The sequence below is a fragment of the Choristoneura fumiferana genome, chromosome 17, assembly GCF_025370935.1.
Source record: "Choristoneura fumiferana chromosome 17, NRCan_CFum_1, whole genome shotgun sequence".
NCBI lineage: Eukaryota > Metazoa > Arthropoda > Insecta > Lepidoptera > Tortricidae > Choristoneura > Choristoneura fumiferana.
Window position 1 is genome coordinate 18,482,731 of NC_133488.1, and position 23,118 is coordinate 18,505,848.

Consider the following 23,118-nt stretch of genomic DNA (forward strand, 5'->3'; position numbering starts at 1 on the left):
ATTGCCACAGTAATAAACACATACTCCCCAAATAGACTCATTGGGGCTAAAGGCAATCTTCTCTGTGAATTTAGAATGGTAATTGTTTAAGAATTGAGAACATGAGTTTTATTTTAGACTACCCAATAACTATGTGAAAATATTTGAGCTGAACAATTATGAAAAAAGCGTTTTGAAATCAACCTAAAATCATTTATTTATTTACAATAGCAAACCAATAGTCACAACAGCAAGTGTGTAGTCCGTTACACGCATACCCCATTCGATAAACAAATAAAATGTTACAAATCTCAATACATTAATAGTTGCGGATATTTCATGAAATAATTATAAGTACATTAGAAATCAACAGTCATTCATTAGTTAAAGTATTCTGTATCAATAAGAATTATTGAGGGTTTGCATTTTTTGTTTTGCATCAATTACGTGTAACGCAACCATACGTGGAATTTTGTATCCGGCGGAAAGTAGCATTGTCTTCATTGTTGCATATGAATAAAATCTGTTCAGATTTTTTTCCTATTGGAAATACGGTGATTTTTATCGATCAATATAATTCACTATTTCATTAACGTGAATTACAGTTATTTTTAGCTTCAAAACATTAAAAATATGATTGTTTAAAAATAAAACTAAATCTTCATTCGAAGTTCGCGGCTTTTCATTTACCATAGAGAACAAACAATAGTAGAATAGATTCGGTTCACGTTTACCATTGATGATGAAATGAAAAAGCAAATGGCTACTGCAAATCAACGTACTAAAAATCTTAATAAAAAGAATCCGATGTAATTCTATGAATAATGCGCTCTTTATGATCATGATTAGCAAAATAAGACTTCAAAGCATATAAAGAATTGAGATAAACTTATATTCTCGGCAATAAACCTGCCAAAACTAGTAAAAAATACAAATATTATAATTCCTACCAAACACAATTTAGTAATTTCGCTAATATAATTTCATAGTGTGTGAAGCTGGCTCACGTCCGTTTAATGTTTAGGTAAGTTCTATTGTTTATTGTTGTATTTTTCTTTGCGTATCGTGGCTTGATTTCTTAATGTGTCTCCATTACGGAAATTGCAAGTGCTTAGTGATTTATTTTTAGCAAAATACAGTAACTTTTAAAGTTCCAAGTGAATTCGGTAAAGTAAAAATTTGTCCATAATAAAATTATAACTACCATTGAAAACTTGACTTAATTGTTTAATTTCCGAAGTTTTCTTTATCGTTTGTTAGTGGTTATCTCTTATCAGTGTGGTGTTGACAAATCCTGGACTCAGCAGGCTGATTGTTTCAGTTGATGTAATGTGAAGTGTTCGCGCGGGCTGGAGCGCCGCTCCGACGGCCATGGAGCGGTACGAGAAGAGATACAGCAAACACCACAAGGAGAAGCATAAAAAGCGAATGCACAAAAAGCATAGGAGCCACTCAAGCGGTACCCATGATCAATCTTATGCTACAGCTAATTCTCACAAGCCGCTGGTGGAGTACTCCGACGTCAGCTCGGAGGCTCTGTCGGCCCCGGAGGCCGGCGAGATCGAGAGCGAAGCGAGCTCCATCAGCCGGCACATCGCCGACGACCTCGACCGCACGCGCAAGTCGCATCCCATCCGCACCTTCCACGATACGACCATCTCGGTCACAACCAAGAGCCGTCGTGGTGATGACTACGCACTCACACGTGATTCTTCTTCGGCAGCATCTAAGAAGAGGCGCGGCTTAGAGTATGTGGAAGCTGACCTGGAGCTAGACGATCACCGCTACAAAAAGAAGAAAGAGAAGCGAAAGAAGGAGAAACGAAAGAAGAAGAAGAAGTCCAAACACCCGTCTAGATCAGCTAGCTTGGAGAGTGTGTCTCCTGATGATAATTTGCCAACAGCCACTCCTGGCAGGCCACCCAGTCCTCAGCGCTATGCTCAAGTGCCTGTGAGTGAGTGGGAAAAGGCCTCATCTCCTTTGCAAAATGGGTCTTGTTCTCCGGTATCACCAACTACGCCTCCCCTTCTACGAGAGGGACGTCATGTGGCATCACCGAGGCACAGAGCACCTATTATTGCTGAGCCGTTGCACCCAATGCCTTACTCACCACATAGGGAAAGATCTCCAGGAATCAGGTGAGAATATCTCTATATCTGTACTTTTCTGAAAGCTTATCTAACTCTTACTGTTCTTTCATCTAAATTTCGTTGGGTGACAAGCAAGTCACTAATTACCACCTAAAGTCAAGAGGAATAATCAAACTAAATGCATAGCATTGTAAGGTTAATATACCATTTTTTTTGCAGTTTGTGACTTGCTTGTCACCCGACAATTTGATGTACAAGTTTAAAACTGCATTGTTTCCTTGTCTGCAGATTTGCTTTATTCATACTATGTTAAAAGTAATCAGTGCACTTTATCTTCAGGTTTGCATAAAAGTAATGTCCCAATAATTTACATACCTACCTATTTAGATCTCTTTCTTTTGATGTTGAACGCAGATAATTTCCTGGTGCTAGAATTGCATCATTTCAATATAATAATATTTTTTTATGAAAAAGAATTTTGAGTTATGGTGATATGATAAATGACACATTTAATCTTAACTAATTTGATCAAAGTAAACTTTTTGAGTTTGTTATTAACTTTATGTTATTCCTATTGAATATTGACAGAGAAACTTTAAATAACACAATATTCTTATAGGTACACTTTTATCTTAAATTATTTCTTGACAAAAACTGGTTTAGCACAGTATGTATTGTTACATGTGAAAGAAGTTTCTAAAATAACTGCAAAAGAAAATAATTAAATCGGTACACAGGTGCTCCCAATCCATTCAAACCGAAATTCAGAAGATCTTCAATATTAGGAAAAACATGGCCCATAATAGCCACTGATCAACTATGATTAAAAAATTGTGTTTTTTCTAAACCTGGAACCTCAATACATATCCATACTAGCATAATAATTGAGGTCATTCACAAATAACCGATCACTGATCACCAATGAATGACACATTTTACAATTATGTCACTTGTTTTGGTCCTATGACTTACTAATGAAATATCTGACTGACATATGAGTACATAAATTGAAAATAATAATGTATGGAATAGTTCGATTTTTACACATTTTTGAATAGTGTATGAAATTGAATCTATGATTATTTACTCTGCACAAACTTTCTGTTAGGTATAATATTAGTAGGCAGTTTGTAATTTAAATCATTAAGTAGGTAAGTTTTTTTATCCACTTGTGCCTAAATAAAGTCATCTATAGTGACTATGACAATTATCATAGGAAATCTAGGTTTAGGTGTAGAGAGATGCTTTATTTACTCATAAGAACAATACAGATAATATCTGAGTATGTTTTAGGTTTTATAACAGTTTATTTTGACAATTTTATTTTGAGGTTAATGAAGGAAGGTTTTTAAATGTCAAAACCTCTGATTAACCTTTCCATATGCTTTGACACAGATCAGTCCAAAATTTAAAGATACCTTTTTGTATTTTTATCATAATCCACATTATTGATATTATTTGAAACAAGGAGGCTAGAATGCATTTTTTTTAAACATGTTAAGTCATGTTATATATGTCTAAATTATTGGGACTATCTAGTTATGCATGCTCATGAACATTATCATGCTACTAATGTTATTAATTAATTCAACATTAATTACCTTACTAGTTACTATACGTCATTTAATACCAAAATTAACTGTGTCAATGTTAAATTATCCTAATGTGTTTGTTCTGTTTTTCCATGGCTGCTTTAGTGATCCCAGGTAATTGTTAATATGTTATTTTCAAGTTTTTTAAACAGTTACAAAAAAAAATCTATATCAGTATACATTTTTAATACACAATGCTATCAATAGGGAATATGCAGGCATTTTTTAAATAATAAACTGTATTGTTCGACTAATGGAATTACTTACAGATTTCATTCATTAATAATTTCATTTGATAAATTGGTGTTCCATGCAAATTCCCTACCTATTGGTTTTGAACATTAACTGGAAACTTATGCATCTCATCAATTTTGCTATCAAGTTTGCATTACTGATTTCGTTGGCATGTTTGTATTGTTGTCCTTAGTTACGAAATTTTGTTCAAAAGCACATCTCCACAACATCTATTAGTTATTTTGGTATATATAAACAGATGAAAAGGTTTGCATTGTTTGTATTTTGCACAGAATTATAAAAGTTCTACATGTAAATTTGAGCCATATAATTTGAAATACTTATGACATGGATTAAAGTTTATTTTGAACTAAATCAACTGTAAGATTAAGAGGCATCTTGTTAATGGTAAATGTTTAAAGGGCATGTTTCACATCAATCTTTTCTTTCTTTCTTTCTTTGTTTCTTTTGGTGAAACAGGCTCTAAGTCTAATACAACAAAATACGGCTTATCTTAGAATGTAACATCAGAAACAATCTCTAATGTCAAAGATATTCATTCTCTTTTTTTTTTTTAGGTCTTCCTTATAAACTCAGTGATAAATTTGGGGACGTATCTGAATATGGAAAATTAATAATAATCTGACATTAAAAACTGGATGGTCAAAATATTAAAAGTAGGTTAGGTTAGGTTCGATATTTTGACCATCAATATTTTAACTATTAAGAAAGAAAGAAAGAAAGAAAATAATTTATTTATAACAGCAATGAAACATAAATTAGTAAATATAACAAAAAGAAGTGTTGCCGCTATAAAAAGGTCCCGGCTCAGCATATCGCTGGTTGAAAACCAGCACTGGTCTATTGATATTTCAATTATCGATATTCAGATACATGCCCATAAATTTACTTAATATTATAGCAAATTTTATTTTCTGTATTCCCAGGAGAAGACAAAAGTCTACCACGCCACATACACCGATCGCGCCCCCGTACCACGAGACGGTGACAATAGACTCTGGTGATGAGCCGGAGTACGAGCGTGGTAGGAGGGACTACTGGCCTGAACAGCATCGGCCACAATCACCCATTATGATCATATCAGGTAAGTTTCGGTTTTGTATTCAGAGAACTTTGGGATCGTGAAGATTCATCAAGTTTACTCTCAAATCAAGTCTCCAGTGATTTAAAATCTTAATACATAATAAATGGTGACGATGAAATGAGCAAAGTAATTTTTTCAGTTTTTAATATTGCTTTAGCTTTACAGTGAAGGAAACATCGTGAGGAAACCTGCACAACCTGCCAAGCAATTCAATGGTTTGTGTGAAGTTCCCAATCCACACTGGGCCCGCGTGGGAACTACAGAGACAACTCATTCTAAGAGGAGGCCTGTGGAGTGGGACTATACTGTATAGGCTGGAGATGATGATGAGCCAATATTGAAGCTAATAATCTCAAATTTCGGCAGTATGTTTAGTTTTATAAAGGTACATAAATGTTGATGTGATAGTGAGTGTATTGTGTGTCAGACTCCCCGGTGCGGTCGTCGTCCCGCGGGCGCGAGTATAGCCCGCGGCGCTCGCACCGGCGGCGCGAGCGCTCCCCGCGTCGCCGCCACCGCAGCCGCGAGCGCGACCGCCACCGCGAACTGCGCCCGACCAGCCGGTGAGTGCCGACTACAACCCTGGCCAGTGGCGGACTAAGGTTCGGGGCCCGGAGCGGAGCGGCAGAGTTGAATGAGGCCCCCTCCAGTCGATGTTGATATACTTAAGTAGAGCTTTTCTAAGCTGAAATGACGCGTCCCTCAATTAAATCAGTTGATTATGACTAAGCACTTACAGCCTTATTCATAAAAAGTTAGAGCCTCCTTGAAGGCTCCTTGAAGGCCCGATGCTAAAAAACATGATTCATAAACGTCTGTTAGCGCTAATCAGTCGATCAAGGCTCTGCTAAAGTTAGAGGACCGTAGACCCTCCTTTATCTCCCTGCTAAGTCACAAAATGGCCGCCACAACTTTGAACAGCTGACTTTGACAAGAGCAAAAAACCATACCGAAGATATTTATAGTGAAGGCAGGGCCACGCAAAATTTTAAAAAAAAACAGGAAAATTTATTTTCAGGAATTTGTATTTAAAAGTCCTCTAAATTAGCAACAATAAATTAACAATAAATATGAAAAAAAAAATTAGGATGATTAACATAATTATGGGTTTTTGCACAACATAAACATGCGGATCGGAAATGGCGGGAAAACAAACATCTCGCTTTTTATTTTTTTTTCCTGCTAATTTGCTGTCAATTTTTTTTTAATTATCGATTAGGCCATTTTTTGTCTTTGATTTGTCAAGGTGGCCAACATGACGCGTCTAATCCGTCTATCAGCAGCTCAACAACTAGCAGACTGCTAGCAAGCGTTTATGAATCATACTTCTTGACAACTATCTAACAAGCTTAATCAGTCTGCTAAGTAACAGACCGATCAAACCTCAATTAAGGATTTTTTATGAATAAGGCTGTTAGACAGCAAATCTTACAATAACTGCCCGAGTCTAATGGGGATCTAAATAATAATAATAATAAATGTTTATTTCAGACAGAAGTAGTCCATATACATGTGTTAGAGTAGGCATACAATAAGAATTGAAGAGTTAGTAAAAACAAAAAAAATAACAAACTAATACTTGAGCAATAACAATTACGGTATGGGCAGCCCTTTTCGCCAGCTTCCGTCCATCACCAGTGCCCTCGGCTCCCCGTAAGGCGCGGATCTAGCCCTCAAAAAAAAAAGGTTGTGGTCACAGCCAAGTCATATCCACCCAAAAATCATCCAAGTGCGAGTTGGAGTACAAACTCGCTCATGAACAATCAATACTCATAAACGACTTGAAAATGTGTCGTTACTAGTCTTATTAGGGTTGTGGGCATGCCCATCGTACCCACAACGGTGGATCCGCCTTTGTTTGGAGTGTGAGTGGACCTATAGTCTTCTATAATATCGAAACGTGAGTGCCTCAAGGATCCATTATTGTATCTTGTTTATGTAAATGTTGTTCACGGTTAACAGGAAAGACACCAATTTCATTGAACCCGATGCATCCTCCATCCATGATACTGGCATGGTAGGCTACTAGTAATTTGTTACTAAATCATAAGAAAACCAACTATATTAAATTATTTAAAAATCATCTTTGAAAACCTTCTTTTTTTAAGTTAGTTGAACTATATAATAAAGTAATTCGTCTCTATTGTTTAGAATGTAGGTGTGGTCTTATTCATTTGAGCACCTTAATCACTCCTTTATACATTTTTGACATATATATCTTACAGACATTAAAAAGACATTTGCTTTAATTTATTATTGCCTACATGGAAATAATTAACTTTAATACTTTAATCTAAAGAAACCCAAATCATTTTAAAATAAGAAACTGAAAAAGCCAGATTAAACGTTGTCTGACTTTTTCGGCTTATTGATAACGAAAGTGGTCATCGAAGTTGAAAGTTCTCATTTTCCTACCTTATTATTATTATTATTATTTTCGAAGGATTGGTTTTTCTCAGCTCTAGGCTGGTATTAACTACATTTACGGGTTATCCACCAAGTAAATATAGCAAGAGTTGTAGAATAAATATTTTTTAAGAAGATTGCTGAGGGCTATTTTCAGGGTCTAGTTGCATGAACTTTCTCACTATTCTATTATTAAAATGTTTTAAAAAAAGTAAAAATATTGTAACTATTACTTATACCAAAAGAATATAAATGATTATATTGATCATATTACGTCTTTGCTAATTGTTATATATTAGCTGTGACTTTTTTTTTCAAGTTTTTTTTTCAATGAAAAGACACGTCAAGATCGCTTGCCTTCTTTCTAATACAAAAAAAATGAAGTATAGTTACTGGCTAGAACAATCACTTCCAGAAGATGTCACTGTCATTCAATTATTAGCAAGTGTTTCGCTTTCATCCTTAGCTAGCAGGAGCTTATTTTGCGGTAGTTAAAATTTTAAGTATAGCCAAAAAAAAAAAAATGAAACCGACTACTTGACACGTTTTTTACTGCCGAATCCTGAACAGTTTTAAAACTTTCGAGCCTGTTAATGAATGATACGATGTATTCCAGGAGATCTCCTTCGCGCAACTCGCTGAAGCGGCGGCGTTCGATGTCGCGCGGGCGCCGGCGCGGGTCGTCGCCGTCGCCGCCGCGGCACCGCCCGCGGCATCGGGACCCCAGCCGGGAACGGCACAGGTATTATACAACCGAAGTGTTCATTAATGTCACTCGGAAATAGATAGAAAACCGATCTTTTGTTTCGAGTTCCGAACGATATTAGCAAGCTAGTTTCTCTAGCTTCTGACCGTGTACGTTTTGCTGGAATAAAATTCGCATGTCGCACGGGCGGTACTAGAATTACGAACATGGACTCAGTCTTAGACTTCAGGCTTCTCATACTCTCGTTTTTAATTCCTTATTTACCACCCTTAAGGCAATATTTATTTTATTTATTTTATTTACATTATCATCACTTACAGTATCATTACAGGAGTTAAACCTAAGGCGATGCAGAATATACTATTATTCTCGAAAAAACATTTTTTTTTTCATATTGACGAAAAAGTTATTTATCATCAGGCATCCGGTAGTTCATATCAAAGAACTGAGCCGTCAGCCGAAGTTAACGAAAAAAAAAACAGTGTACATAAGTACATATTATTATGTATCTGTCTACTTAAGTGTAACACAAGCTTTATTTACTTTGGAACTAGGTCATTTAGTGTTAAGTGTCCAGTAACATTGATTATTTTTTAGTTCTATTTAGAAACTTAATACAACAGTGGCAATATTTGGCACAGAAGCAGACCGGAGTCCCCCAGTCCGCCGACAGCGCTGCAGCGTAAAATCGACTACAGGGAAAAGATCAGCGACACCAGTCTCTTTGCCGAGCTGGTCAAAGACAAGCACAAGCGGGCCAAGGTCAGTATCACAATCATTGGTATAGTTCGCTTGGTAACCCAGGTAACCGTTCGCAACCTAACGGGTAATTGAGTTTCTCAACTGGCGAAGATAGTAGCCAACCAACGTGTATGACGTACATTACAAGCTGAACCTGTAGCATTAGTGCATTATGCATGCCTTCCACAGATATAGATTACATTAGATAACGCAAACGCTTCAATCTGTATGAAAACCAACCGTGTCACTTTTTTATATGTACTGTGATTGAAAATACAAACTGAAATATAGATGCACAGAAAAAACCGAAAATAAGACCATCACTCGGGAATCGAACCCAGGTCCTCGGTAATCCGTACCGCGTGCTATACCGCTACACCACTGATGGTCATGTACTGTGATGTCTCAAGAGCAAATTAACGATGCGAATTCCCCGATGTCCGCGCAAAATCGATTCAAACGCGCCGCCCGCCCGCGCCGCACTAGTCATGATTAGTCAATTAGCGGTCAGTTTTTGTATGGGGCCAACCCCGACGAATCGTCGGGGTTAGGTCACGCGAAGTAGATGCATTCGCGTAATCTAGTGTAATCTATATCTGTGATGCCTTCGCATGTATAATATTAGTAAGGATTAATAAGGATTAGAAAGTTACTGGTCATGGTCACTTGACAGTAAGTCATTTCATTTGATTTCCTATTTAGATCATTGAAGAACTTGCATACAACTTGCATACATCGCAGGCTTTTGGGACAATGAAATAAGTTGATCCGACAAATACTGCAATGTAGTGAAATTTGCATGCAAGTTCTTGAATAGTCTAAATGGGGCTTCATACCAATTAATCACTTGACACTTGCACCTCTCATGCACTTGCTATTTAACCAAATGTAAACAGCCATTGACCTGCCCCAACAAGATTGGAAAACACTAGAAGGTTTCATGCATTCAAAGTGCTTCATAAATAAAACTGGACCAAAGAACAATTCTACGCAGTGGCGTAGCTTGGTGGACAAATGCCCCGGTGCATAGAGAAAGAATCGGGCGCTCACCCCCTCCCCCTCTTTCCATGTAGCTATGTTGGCCTTCAAAACTAAACGATAACAAACAGCACATGCTTATCGAGGACGCTTGGCGTACGTGTTGAAAGTCTTAAATCAGGAGTTCTGTAATTGTTGATGTTCGTTTAAAAAACAAAAATTGTTGTGCTCACAAGTTTTTTTCTCTTTTTCTTTTATGCTCCTCTCTTTTCAAAGCTTAGGTTAGAGAGCCCGCTGAGCTCCGGGGCGGTGCACTGCGCCATCTGGCCATACGATAGCTACGCCACTGCTTCTACGATGCCAGTTTTAAGAATGTGGTATTGAGTTTTAGGATAGTCCAGTGATGGTCATTTACTATCAGTGGATCACAGTTAACTCGATTTACACGCAATGTCGAGTTAAAATCAGTCCCGAAGCTAGCTCATGTATGTTATTCGCATGTGAAATTTCAAGTAATGATTTCAGAAACTGCAAGAGATCTTAGATCAGAAGGAGGAGTCTCAAGGCGCTATATCGACGACCACATCGATCAACAACCCGGAGATCCTCACCATCGACGAGTTGTCTAATGCCACGACTGATAGCACGACACAGGTCAGTCTAACGCTTACAAAGTCTAGTCTAAACCTACAGGAAGCTATGGATAAACTTGAACTTGTCTGAAACTTATTCACTTTTCTGTAAGTGAAAGGTGTGTTTGTGATTAATAAAGTAGTCTCATACTAAGCGAAGACACTTTTCAACGAACAACAAATATTATAGATAATATGGTATTGAAATTACACCCATGCCTTGAGGTACATTCGTGTTCGTTCAGCAAACATGTGCCAATGTGCCTGTCGGGATTCAAACAATGAACCTCAAGCTTCATAATTAGGAATCAGTATTTAGCTATCCAGTCGTCCAAAATTTGATGGTAATGCTATTTGGCATTTAGTCGCGAAAATTTGGCGATCTAGATCCATCATCATATTCATCATAATGCTGTAGATGTCCACGAGCGGCGGTGATCACTTACCATCAGGTGACCCGGCAGCTCGTTTTCCACTTGTTCGATAAAAAAAAACATCATTATAATCAGCCGTAAGACGTCCGCTGTTAGAATTCGATCTCTCCCCCATAGACCTCCAGTTGCATCGGTTGGAAGCGGCTTGCTTAGAAACAAGAAAATTGTATTTTTAAAATTAGAATGAAGTGTTTAAAAATTGTTCATGTCTGAATATTTTCGACAGGTCCAATCCAAAGAAAACGGTGAGATGAACAAAGAGGAGAAGCAAGAAGAAGTAGACATCCCTAACATACCCCTGCCGTCGTCCGGGGACGAAGAGAAACCGCCGCCGATGCAGCCGCCGCCAGAGTTCGGGGCCTTCGACGTCTCTGAGCCTAAGGAGGCCAACGGGGAGGAGACTAGGAGCAACAACGGCTCGGAGGTACTTAACTTATACCAACTACTAGCAGCTACACCTGTGCCAGATGGGTTCGCAGTAGTTCCTTTGGCAGTACGGAAAAGGAGAATTTTTAGTGTGAAAAGAAAGTTGCTACTGAGGGTAATTCAACAGGGATGTCATTGCCCAGGGGATCTTGATCTTTTTTATATTGCGACACTTTTAACATGTGTTGATTTTTTTTCTTCCAAAAATATTTAAATCTTGATGTATGTCTTGTTTATGCCTTGGTTTGTAATTATAAGTTAAAGTTATTTTGTTTGGGTTATTGTTTTGTGGCTGCTACACTGTTTAAATCTTAAAATTGTATTGAATCTTATTAGTAATGTGATTCTTGATTATCTTTTAAAAAGTAAGAGTTAGGTTAATCTTGAAGAAATTAACTTCATTTGACTTGTACTCAAAGGATAAGTTACTGTGAATAGATGTGTTTACTAAGATTTCAGTAAATGAGTGCTGTATGGGTTTGGTTTTTTATGTTCACCATAATAATGGACTTTAGTTAGTTAAACGAAATAGTTTCATTCACATTGGTCATGTCCAGGTCGGATCCAGACTCTCTAAATCTTATCTTTCGACATATGGATATGTAAATGTTGTTTGTGTGTGGCGCAGGCGGCGCCGACGCCGCCGGTGCCGCCGGTGCCTCCCGCGCCGCCCGCGGGCGCGCCGCCTCCGCCGCTGCCCAAGCTGAGCGTTAGCGTCGTCGACAGCGTCTACTACAACAGCCAGCAGCCGCCGCCGCCCAAGCCCAAGAGTCTCACCAAGCTGCCCATGCCGCCCAATACGCAGGTGCCCGCCCTACATACATACATCGTGTTTTTACAGATGACTCTATTCATTGATAGATACTACTGGTAATTAACTTTTTGGCCGAAACGATGAACAGTACATTAAGGTGGGTCTACGCTACGAACCGAGCACGAGCGAAGCACGAGCGGAGCCGTTCCCGGCTTCGTCGTTCGCGGCGTCAAGTGTGGACACTGGACACGTCCACGAGCGCACTGCGAGCGCGAAGCATATCCCTTTGTGTTCGTCAAAAAACCGACAACTGGCGGAACGCAGCCGAAAACGAACGAAACGCTCGCAGCGCGCTCGTTCGAGGCTTGTAAGTCGGTCCACATTGGACGAATTGTGTTCGGCTCGTGCTTCGCTCGTGCTCGGTTCTTCTAGCGTAGACCCACCTATTATTATAATAAATTAAAGCTCATATCGTAGAATTCACCGACTTGACCAGTGACGTTGACGAGACACATTATAGAGACATAAAAAAAAATAGTTTTTTTTTTACCTTTATTTACTATAGGTAGAGTCATTCACGATAACGCGTGCCATGGTTCTTATTACAATGTCATTAATGTCTAATTTTGACAAAGTCACGCGTCTTCGTGGTATAATACAGACTTTAAAAACGCGTCACAAATTTAGACACTTTTACACTGTTTTATGTCACATAATTAATTATCTTTATTCTTGACTATCTTTTAAACAATAAGAGTAAAGCCACTAGTGTCTTGTAGAAATTGACTTGTTGAATGTTCCTATAAAGTTAACGGAAATGACATACTTCTTTACTCCACCCCACTGCGCGGGCACTGGCCTAATTTCATAATTCTCACGGTTGTTCGTTGACACGTAGTTCTAAAGCAGTTGTCACTCCAAAATGTACTAAGGCGATAGTCAGTTGGTTGGTCAATTAAGTATCAAAGTTCAAAAATTCAAAGCAGCAAGCCGCAAAGGTCTCTTTCACATGTATTTTTTTTTACACTACCAGTGCGCTCTCGGGGAGACCCGTCTTTGCCAAGAAGAATGCGCCGCAAGAAACTTAATAGTTTTTTTTTTTTTTTCAAAATAAACTAAAATAATTACAAACAAAATACATATAAATTAGTGTAAAGTTAAAGTAAAAATTACATTTAAAAAAAACCGGCCAAGAGCGTGTCGAACACGCCCAAAATAGGGTTCCGTAGCCATTACAAAAAAAAATAAGTAATAACTTTTCTAAGGATTTCGTACTTTATACGAAATCTTCCAAGTTTAGGTATATTTTATACCTTAGGCTGCTATTTACTCATAAACTACTAATAAATTCTCATGCAAACTTAGCCGTTACAGTTTTCTTTGAAAGTTTGATATACTTACTACCATCCTAATTTTTTTTTAATTTTTCCACCCACCGGTTTACATTTTAGAGGGGGGGGGGGGGGCGCTCGATTTTTATGAAAATCTGCACTTTAAAGTTGAATATTTCGCAAACAAATCACTGAATCGAAAAATCGTTTTTAGCAACCCATGATTTTAACAGACCTATCCAACGATACCCCACACTATAGGGTTAGATGAGAAAAAAAAACACCCCCAATTTACGTCTATGGGAGGTACCCTAAAAAAAATTTTTTTTTTTTTAATTTTAAATTGTACTATTTTGTCGGCATAGTTAACTTGTATATTCGTGCAAAATTACAGCTTTCTAGCATTGATAGTCCCTGAGCAAAGCCGCGGACGGACAGACAGACAGACATGGCGAAACTATAAGGGTTCCGTTTTTGCCATTTTGGCTCCGGAACCCTAATTACAGGGAGCATGCATCTGCAAACGAGTCTGTCGAATCTGTTCCGTAGAAACTACTAGGTGGTGGTGATCTGTGGTGGCATTTTTGCTTATTTTCTCTATGTATATTTCAGGTTGAAGACATAAAAACCTTAGCGAACGAGAGCCCGCTCAGTACGCCGTCGCCGAGTCCCGTTAAGAAGCCGGAAAAACCAAAGAAGACTGGTATCATGAACTTGCCCATGCCGCCTGGTTAGTTAATAACTTAACTATAAAATAAAGTGTGTATTTATAACTTGCGAGAGGAAATAAACGGCCCCGCTGTGAGCGATTCGATCATAACGATCTATCGTTCAGACTTTTTTTTACGATAGGAAAATGAGATATGCATACGACATCGCACATCTCTGGTGGAAGCGCAGCCTAACGATTCAGTGTTAGTAATTTGGTGTTTTAATTTGGTTACGTAATACAGTGTATTTTGCTACTGAGCTGATTGTAATGTTTCGTTTTGTAGTGATTCCCGGTTCGGAGGAGCTGAGCGGCGACGAGTTGGACGGGTCCACGCCGCCGCCGACGTCGCGCGCCGAACAGTACTCCCACGTGTTCAACTCGCGTAAAATTGGAAAAGAGAGTGTATGTACAAAGATTTAATTATTAATTTATTTTGATATGGTTGATTTCTTTCTTTGGCGCACTTTTTATGTGGGTTTCGGTCAAGGTTGTATTTTGCCACTTCTAGTGGCTTCCAATTTTATATACTTATAAGGTGATTTAGGAGACGTGAGCAGCATCGACCCCACCTGATTCAGTTAGTTAAGGCTACTGTATCGTGCCAGTATTAGTGAGATTAACTTTTTTTTATGTTGAATACAAAATGTATTGAAATCATTGACTTGTTTTACTTAAATAATTGTGAATGATCCATTATCAATTACTCAAGGTGTAGGGTTGGCCCTGCTCACGTCTCCCGAATCAACCTGTATGTAGCTTAGATGACAATGCAAGTACAAGCTCCAACATAACTTGTGCTAAAAATTAAACTTTCAGAAACTTGTTGCAAATGAGTAATAACTCCCCATTTTCAGATGTTTCGTTCTGTCTACAAGACATACCAATTACCAATGAACTAAAATAATTTATTTGCTCACCCGCGACCTTAAACGATCACAATTTCAACCTCAAACAAGTCCACGAATCACTTGCTTCATAAACATAAATGTCAATGTATGTCACAGCACGCAACGCACGGGCACGGCACAGAGTACGTAGGGTGACACTTTTTCCTGGCCCTGATAATACCGGGATGGAAATACCGACCCTGTTTTTCTTGTACACGCCCATAGAAGCTCCTTAAGTTTATGCAAGATATGCGTGTTCCTCCACCTCCACACTGCAAGAACACACACAAATCCACAAATCACACAAACCCATCTATCACCACCACCACACTACATTGACGCGTTTCGAACTCAACCAGGGCTCTAACATCTGGTAGCATGGTGTACAGTTGTGGGGGTGAGCAAAGAAATTCTTTTAGTTCATTGATATGGACCTTCGCAAAGTAACGCCTGATTCAATAAATTACAAGATATACCTCTAATATTAGAAGTATGTGCATTGTATTGTATATCTGTTTATTAATTGGTATTCCAGATGTCTAAGCTGAAGAGGCCGCGGATACTGAAGCGGCGCGGCTCCAAAGTGGTCCCCGTGGCCACGCCCACGCACCACGCCAAGGACTGGGGGGAGAAGTGCGTCGACGGCTTCCAAGTGCGTACAAAAAAAGATATATAACTCAAATATATATAATTTCAAAGATATATAAAGGCCACTTCCACGGTCCTGGGAAAAATGTAAAAACTAGTCCTGTGTTGGAATTGACAGTTAAATTTTACGTTAACTTAACCATGAGTTAGCAGTGAACCAGTTAACAAGTTCACTCTTGTCTGCACAAGCCCGGTTGAGTCTTATTTCCTATTAAAGTCTAATTATACGACCAATCAATGAGCGTGTCGTGCGCTCATTAGTTAATTAAAATTAAGTGCGTTAAAAACTTTTATGGCGTGAAAAACATAATAAGCTGTCATAGTTAAAAAAAAAAATTGTTTTTTAGGTTATAACTCAAATTGGCGAAGGCACGTATGGCCAAGTCTACAAAGCGCGAGACAAAAACACAAACCAGCTGGTGGCGCTGAAGAAAGTGCGGTTAGAGAACGAGAAGGAAGGGTTCCCGATCACCGCCGTGCGCGAGATCAAGATATTGCGCCAGTTGAACCACAAGAACATCGTCAATTTGAGGGAGATTGTCACGGACAAACAAGACGCGCTGGACTTTAGGAAGGTATGCCACTGTTGTATCATTTTTTTTAGAACTTCCACTAGCCAGACTTTTTCCTTCAGACTTTAAGGGGGTTCAGCAGTCGCGTGGGTGCAGGGCTTGGTTTGGCGCGTCGTGCTTGGTTCATGTCATTTAATATAGAAGCGCTGTACACGTATTATAAAATTAAGTCTGAATACATCAGCAGATGCGTAGATTTGAGTAGGTACACCTCTGTACTGCTGTAATAAGAAATACGTTTCATTGGCATTCGCTGCAATGATACAATCTTCTTGTTCTGCCGTGGACGTTTGAAACAGACTGCAGTATTGTTGTGGCAGCTGCGAATGTGACCCAAACTATTTGTATGGACACTATCGATCCTTATTTGTGTATAATTGTTTATTGTTATGTAATGTGCAAAAATCTGCCAAAGGACCAGTTAATAATATGATGACAATATGTGGTTTTGGGAGATAAATTTCTCAACTAACAACTTTTATATAATTTCAGGACAAGGGTTCCTTCTACCTGGTGTTCGAATATATGGACCATGATCTCATGGGGCTCTTGGAGTCCAAGATGGTTGACTTCACGGAGTCGCACAACGCTTCCATCATGAGGCAGTTGCTCGACGGCCTCGCGTACTGCCATCGCAAGAACTTCCTCCATCGCGATATCAAATGTAGTAATATATTGATGAACAACAAGTGAGTGTGTGTTGGTTTTGTTTGTGTTATTTTTGGCCTGATTTGATATGGCTTTCAATATAGTTGATCTGAGAAAGAGAGGTTAATGAGGAAAGCGTTCAAAGACACTGGTGATGGTGAAATCAGACATGTGACATTAGTTATATGAATATTTAAATTAGTAACTGATCTGAGAATTATATTAGAGTAGTGGCCAAATGGAATGGCAGTAAACTACACTTTTTACATATAAAGAAAATACTTATCACTAATCGCACACATTCCCCCCGACGTCCACATTCGCCGTACCGGCTCGGGTGGCTATATGAACGTTGCGGGAGGAATGGCTCGTTTTATGCTTTTGCTGTACGATCCACTATTGTTCATGTGTCATAAGTCACCCGACCCCCTGTCCCCTTAAATATGTGACATTGTTTATGGATAACTTCGAGGGAGTGTTTGCATAGGCGTGCATTGTGGCAATTCCAGGGCAGGCAGCGCCTGCTGTACTGCGGCGCGAGTTAGCGCTGCCTGCCCTGGAATTGACCAAATGAACGCCACTATGTTTGTCATCAGTATAAATGCTTACTTGTACACTTCAGAGGCGAAGTGAAGCTCGGCGACTTCGGTCTGGCCCGGCTGTGGTCCGCCGAGGACCGGCAGCGTCCGTACACCAACAAGGTGATCACGCTGTGGTACCGGCCGCCCGAGCTGCTGCTGGGCGAGGAGCGCTACGGGCCCGCCGTCGACGTCTGGTCCATGGGCTGCATACTGGGGGAGCTGTTCCTCAAGCACCCAGTGTTTCAGGTACGACAGTACGACACGTATACCACAAGGCGCATAAGTGTAGCGCTCAAAATTAAAAGCTTATTTTTTGTATATTTTTTACATGATTTACAGACGAGGTGAGCGAGGTTAATATTATTTTCTCAAAAATATCCGTAAAAAATGAAATTGTTTACATATCAGAAGCGGAAGTGCATAGTTTATGGTCGGAAAATAAAAAAGTTCATAAAATATTACAGGCTAGATATACTCGACAACAATGTCGCTTATAAATTTAATTATTGCAGAGTCTCAAACGATAAGACGATAAGGCTCCGTTTCCACCAGAGATGTGCGAGGAACGTTGTTTATCATAAACCAATAGCAATGCTTCATTTACTTACTTACTCAGCTGTTTCAATTAGAGATGTGCTGTGCGAGGATAAGTGTATGAAGCTTTTCTATTGGTTCATGGAAAACACATTCCTTACAACACATCTTCGCACATCTTTAAGTATAAGTCCAGCCATAGTGTAGGATATTTAGTAGTAGTAGGAAGTAGGATTAGTCGGATTTATTTATTGACTCGGGGATTTTTAAGCATTTATACACCCTGACAGGATAAAGATACACTTTTCAACCAGCGAGAACGAGCCAGGACCTTTTATAACAGCATCTATGCAAGGGTTAAGGAATAAGTTCGCTTTCGTACATCTTTTTTTCTTGTTAACAGTTATTTAAAAAAAAATTATGTACAATAAATAGCTATACAATACAATACAATACAATGTTTTTTCGCGTATGTGTTATTGCTGTTTTAAATAAATGTTTATCTTTCTTTTAATACTGACCGGAACCCACGCATTGCAGGCTAACGTGGAGATGATGCAGCTGGACATGATATCCCGCGTGTGCGGCACGCCGGTGCCGGGCGTGTGGCCCAACGTGGTCAACCTTCCGCTGTGGCACACCCTCCGCCCCAAACGGTTCCACAAGCGCTGCGTACGCGAGCAGTTCGCTTTCATGCCGGCGCCCGCGCTCAGTCTGCTCGACCGCATGCTGGAGTTAGATCCTGACAAGAGGGTCACGGCTGAAGACGCGTTGAAAAGCCCCTGGCTGAAAAATGTCGTGCCAGACCAGTGAGTGTTTTGAGACGTTGCCTTAAAAAACTTTGCTTCAAAAAGTACGTAAGTAAGAGCTGGCACGAAAGGATTGAACGAAAGTAATGACTAATGACACTTAGATATTTTTGTATTAAAGTGACATTCTTGTTAGAATGGTGGAAATTATAATATATTTATAAACGTATGGTAGGCATCTAAAGATTAAAATATTGTATCGGTTCTATCAAGTAGTAACATTGTCGTGTAACGTTACAGGATGCCGGCACCGGAGCTGCCAACGTGGCAGGACTGCCACGAGCTATGGTCCAAGCAGCGGCGGCGGCAACAACGCGAGCAGGACCAAGGCAAACGGTTCGAGCCCGAAAACAAAGAGGCCTTCAAACAGAACGACTCGTCCAATCAGTCCGACGCCAGCTTCAAGAGCGAACCCTACAAGACGGACGGCTTCAAGCCGGCCGAGCCCGCGCAAGAAACCGCCACCCAAGTCAAATAGTACACGCAGTGCCAATACGGGCGATACGGTTGAGTGTGCTAAACTAAAAAGGTGCTTTAGAACAATTGTGATTTTGTGTATGTGACAGATTTGTGCGTGACTTAGTGCTGTGAGACTAAAGTGGGATTGTTCGCGCCCCGTTCGAGACGCGATTTGTGTTCAAAGAGTTTGTCGCGCTGTAATTGTTGGTGCCTCGACGCGAGGTTGCTTTTGACTGGCACGCGACTAGCACAACCCACTGTGGCAGTTACAAGCGCGTGCCTTTTGTTATGTTAAGCGCAATATGAAAAAGGAACGCTTGGTGATAAATCTTAGAAGCTTGCAGAGGGTTTTGCTAGCTGTGTACAACTTAGATTTATGTCTTTGGTCCCAATAACATAGGCGTTCGAAATTATTATCAAGTACCAAAATTGTCTTAATATTTACCAAAGTACCATGGCGGTTTATTGAAACAGAGCCACGACGTAAAAATGTCGCAAATCGTGCATTATGTAAATACTATATACTGAAAGTATATGATTTATCAAAGTTAAACGTGAATCCTCATTGTTTTACTTGCTAACTCTTAGTACGCAAAATTTACATGTATAAATGATTGATGTACCAGTTGGAAAGACGTTTTCTTATAATTCTGTGATTGTTTTATTCGACGGATATCGGAATTGACGCCGCCGCGGGCGCCGGGCCTGCGTATCTTCAGTAGGTTTAATTTAGAATATGAATAAAGGTCCTCGTATAATAAATTAGTTTTATTTTTGTTACACAGGACCCCGGACCCAAAATTTAGAACGCATTTATAATATATATGTAAGTAATATGTATATTGATGCAATACGCGTATGATTTTTTAGGGATAGCTGTAATAGATAATAACAAAAATGTTACTGGTCAAAATTCAAAACTTGTCTCTCGCTGATTAGTGTAAATTTAACGAAATTTGATAACTTGGCGATTGTATTATTTTTATAAGAAACTGTAAATAGCGCTTGGTTAGGTTTCGTTTATATTTCGAAGTGAATATTAGTTGTAAATTATCACAAACAATAACTGTATTTCCATTTGTACCCAAATCTTCCATGAATTGTCAATGAATTAATAAAACTGCTCTTGCATTTGGCGCGAATCTACACATTGTGTGCTTGTTATTGTTTTTGTATGTTTTACTTTCGAAGTCAATTACAACTTCCGAATCAATGATCTAATAATTTTGTTGCGCAAATTCGCTTGTAGAGTACTAATTTAATAACCAACATCTAAGGTCTCACCCCCCACGGTAATGAATATGTATATATATGATCATTTTTAAGTTGGACATGCTGTATTCACGCCGGTATCTCGCAACTAGACGTCCCTCAGGGCTTGCTAGCATTGGCATGTGTATATTGAAAAAGGAATTATTGGATCATTGTTTAGAATAGTTTATTTTTGCCTACTGCAGGCTGATTCTAGCGCTTTTAATTGCTGCCTAGATTTTTCGCTTCATGTTTTCATTCCTATAAATAGAGAAAGAAAGAAAATAATTTATTTATAAATAGCTTTACACACTATTGTTTTTTCTGTTATTGCCGAATATATGAAACGGGAGTGCTTATTGATCATGAAGGATATTTATACTATTTTACAGTCGTCACAGTATAAGAAACCCGCCGATCGTCATTAAATAAATATGAATTTCCGTGCCTACTGTCTAACTATAGGATGCAAATACGCATACAGATATAGTAAATAGTGTATTTTCATCGGGAAAACTCGGGTGTCAGTGGTGAAGGAGCGACAATTTCATATCCATTAATATGGAACATTGTTAATAATAAAATTATTATTTACTGTCCAATATCAAAACGGGTGTACGATGGGTATTGAACCTAATTGAGAGAGCGCGATAAATACGATTTTTTTCGGTAAAATACGATGGCAAACCATTATACAATAAATATGTAACCAGCCTTTACTTATCGGTACATAGCTCAATAATTTAAGTAAAAAAAACTAAACAAAACTACACCAAAACGTCTATGCTACAGAATAAAATTGGATAGATAAATATCCATGGCAGTTTTATTCCTTGTGACAATAATGTGATGACAAAAGACCTAGAATCAGCCTCGTGCTTTGTTAAGACTAAGCCCTGTACCATATAGCTGTAAGACATTTTGCCCTATTTTTAAAATAATCCGGAGTTTGGGGGACACACATCGCGTCTGTTTTTGTACATGTTTTGTAAATTGTATGATTGTTTGGGCTTTATTGATATTGAGAGAAAGCGTTCATGTTGATTGTTTGTTTTAGTAAATGGTGTACAGATGCCGAAAGATATTCAAACTGTATAATCCTGTAGCGGGGCGGACAGTATATTTTGAGTTTAAAGGATTTAAAACTTCGATTAAAATCAAAATAAGCGGGGTAGCGAACGAAAATACATTGTCTTCACCGGGTCGTTACAGTCCCGTTACTTAGAATTTTAATTTATTTATATGTTTTGAGAAATATCGTACAAGTTACGGTATATTGGCGTCATCGAGCGATCACTTGTAATTCAATGTGCCAGCAGTTTCGCGATGTAACTAAACTGACGATAATAAATTGAATCAGGCGTTACTTTGCGGAGGTCCATATCAATGGTTAGGGCTCATAATGTCCCACTCGCAAAATGTCCCTTTGTCCCTTTCGCAAAAGGTCCCTTTTATAAATGTCCCATTCTCAAAACGACCTCTGCAAAATGTCCCGTTCTCAAAATGTCCCGTCACATAATTTACGTCCCGTTCTCAAAATGTTCCGTCACATAAATTACGTCCCGTTCGCAAAACGTCCTTTTCGCAAAACGTCCCGTTCGCAAAACGTCTATTCCGCAAAATGTCCTTCCTTTCAATCCATGAGAGAGCCTAATTTCTTTATTTAAACAAAAATTTTGCAGGCGGGACATTTTGCGAAAGGGACATTTTGCGAACGGGACATTTAGCTAATGTGACATTTTGCAGACGGAACGTTTTGCGAAAGGGGCTTTTTCAGAAGGGCCATTTTGCGAAAACAATGAGACGTTTAGAGAAAGGGACGTAATGGGAATGGGGTATTTTGCATAAGGGACCATTTGCGAGAGGGACGTAATTTTGGTGGTGGGACATTTTGCGAGTGGGACATTATGAGCCCTAACCAAATCAATGAACTAAAAACATAGTTGGGTCAATCACCTTTTCTGTGTTGTTATTCTATCCCGAAACTCAGAGGATATCAGTGATGTATTTGCTTAAGGGGCTCCTAGACGGGCCATATTCACTGCAATATGTGGCCGGCAACTATTGGTATCCCTGTCTAACATGTGAGTAAGAGAGGGACACCAATAGTTGCCGGCCACAAATTGCAGTGAAAATATGGCCCGTCTAGGAGCCCCTTTAGAAAAATGTTTGCAGTGTATACAACTAGGATGCTGAGGAGATGAGCCACGAAAGAAATGCCTTAAAACTCACTTTTAGTGGATTGAAAATCATTCTTTTAAGAAGTGACCCAGGAAACGTTACCAAACACACTAAACAGTTGATTGACCCAGTAACATAGACGTAGCTATCCTAGCGTGTGAGCAAAGTAATCGATTTCAGTTCATTGAACTCATGTTTTCCGCCGTGTGAGTAAAGCTTTATCTAACGTCACGATTTAATGGCTCTGTTAATAAGTGCAACGTTAGCATAAAATGAATCATTAATTCCAATTTTGATGGTAAAAATAAAGTTAATATATTTATCTTACCAAATTTCAAAGTTTACTTTAATACCTAGGTTTTATGATACAAATTCTATCGCAATAAAGTGAAAAGTGCCGTGGTTAAGGCGTGTAAATGGAACATGAT

At 38.9% G+C, this 23,118-nt stretch overlaps 1 protein-coding gene across 2 annotated transcripts; it reads left to right on the forward strand.

Moving 5' to 3' along the window:
• Positions 1 to 693: 693 nt before the first annotated feature.
• Positions 694 to 22,521, forward strand: LOC141437517 (cyclin-dependent kinase 12-like). 2 transcript variants are annotated; one of them, XM_074100956.1, is made up of 18 exons: positions 694 to 1,003; positions 1,301 to 1,438; positions 1,703 to 2,117; positions 4,843 to 5,000; positions 5,428 to 5,563; positions 8,023 to 8,148; positions 8,754 to 8,874; positions 10,357 to 10,485; positions 11,124 to 11,321; positions 11,952 to 12,128; positions 14,021 to 14,138; positions 14,404 to 14,522; positions 15,543 to 15,659; positions 16,003 to 16,230; positions 16,720 to 16,916; positions 17,498 to 17,702; positions 18,531 to 18,799; positions 19,040 to 22,521. In XM_074100956.1, exons 2-18 carry the CDS (start codon positions 1,351 to 1,353, stop codon positions 19,275 to 19,277), a joined length of 3,039 nt encoding a protein of 1,012 aa, XP_073957057.1. In that variant the 5' UTR covers positions 694 to 1,003; positions 1,301 to 1,350; the 3' UTR covers positions 19,278 to 22,521. The 2 variants fall into 2 exon arrangements, with proteins under 2 accessions (XP_073957057.1, XP_073957055.1); XM_074100954.1 differs by having other exon boundaries at positions 1,301 to 2,117.
• The last annotated feature ends 597 nt before the right edge of the window (positions 22,522 to 23,118 follow it).